At 50.6% G+C, this 1,103-nt stretch overlaps 1 protein-coding gene across 1 annotated transcript in view; it reads right to left on the bottom strand.

Moving 5' to 3' along the window:
* Window positions 1-1,103, bottom strand: part of ITFG1 (integrin alpha FG-GAP repeat containing 1) — a 44,975-nt gene that overhangs the window by 21,117 nt on the left and 22,755 nt on the right. Inside the window, exon 7 of the mRNA XM_014528430.1 lies at window positions 385-466. Coding sequence (XP_014383916.1) covers window positions 385-466 — 82 coding nt within the window. The remainder of the gene's footprint in view (window positions 1-384; window positions 467-1,103) is intronic.

Here is a 1,103-nt window from a genome sequence, read left to right as displayed (position 1 = left end):
CCCCAGCCAACGTCAGCTTGGCTTGTGGTACAGAACCTATGCAAGGAGACCACACGCCCCTGCAGGAATTCGTAACAGGTGTGCCCCTTCCCTGCCATTGGCTGCAGATACAACGCTCTGGTGTTCACGTCGCCAGAGGCAGGCAAACTCCTTCTGTTATTTTGGTTCCATAACCTGGACATACAAGAACCTTCCCTACAGACAGGCACCTGGGCTCGCTCTGTTATTAAACACACGCTGTAAACTGCTCCGCTGCATGAAGGGTCTGCCCACATCACACGCACAACGCTGCCTGGGTCTGAAGGCAGCTGTCTGCTGACCTGGGGAGCTGATCCGACCGGGGCAGAGTGTGGGGGTGAAAGTGCAAGACGGAAACAACCTTACCGAAGTCTGCAAACGCTGACTGTCCCACCACCATCATATTTTGAGGTTTTTCAAGTACAGTCCTGCTAGAGAAGTTGCCATCCTGTTAAAGGCAGAAAACTTCGGATTAGACTCTATAATTCATTTGTCGGGTGTGAAAGAAAGCATTTTAACGAAAGCAGGAAATAATTTTAGGCTTTTGCTGTCCTGCACAAACACCGTCCCAGTGTCCTGCTCCACTTTTACATAAAACACAGGGAAGTGCTGTGGGTGGATGAAGCCGTGCAGCTAGCCGGCTTTCCTGTCGGTCCCAGTGTGACACCCTCTACTACATCGTCACCCTAATTCCAGACATACCGAGCGCCCTCTTCGTCATGTGCACGGGAGTTTGGGAAATGCTCAGAGCTATAAAAAATAGCTCCTCCCCTCAAAGGCTTACGTGTAGTTGGGAGATATGGTCTAAATCAGCGGTCGCCAACCTTTCGGACCTCACGGACCACCAGTGGTCTGCGGACCCCCGGTTGGTGACCGCTGGTCTAAATCAGGAAATCAGAATTTCTGAAGGTGACCTATCAGCGGTACAAATAGTCGCAAAGACACGATGCTTTACAGATTTCAAGGGGAAAGATTCTGTTGGAGACAATTAAGAAAAAATATTAAAATGAGGTGAGAACTGTATTGATTCTTGGTGCAGGTGCAGGTGTAGGTGGAGGTGGTGCAGGCGGAGGTGGTGCAGGTGC

This window comes from Myotis brandtii, unplaced genomic scaffold (genome assembly GCF_000412655.1).
Source record: "Myotis brandtii unplaced genomic scaffold, ASM41265v1 scaffold633, whole genome shotgun sequence".
Lineage (NCBI taxonomy): Eukaryota > Metazoa > Chordata > Mammalia > Chiroptera > Vespertilionidae > Myotis > Myotis brandtii.
Note: the sequence above shows the minus strand (reverse complement) of the source record. Positions and strands in the feature narration are given on the sequence as shown.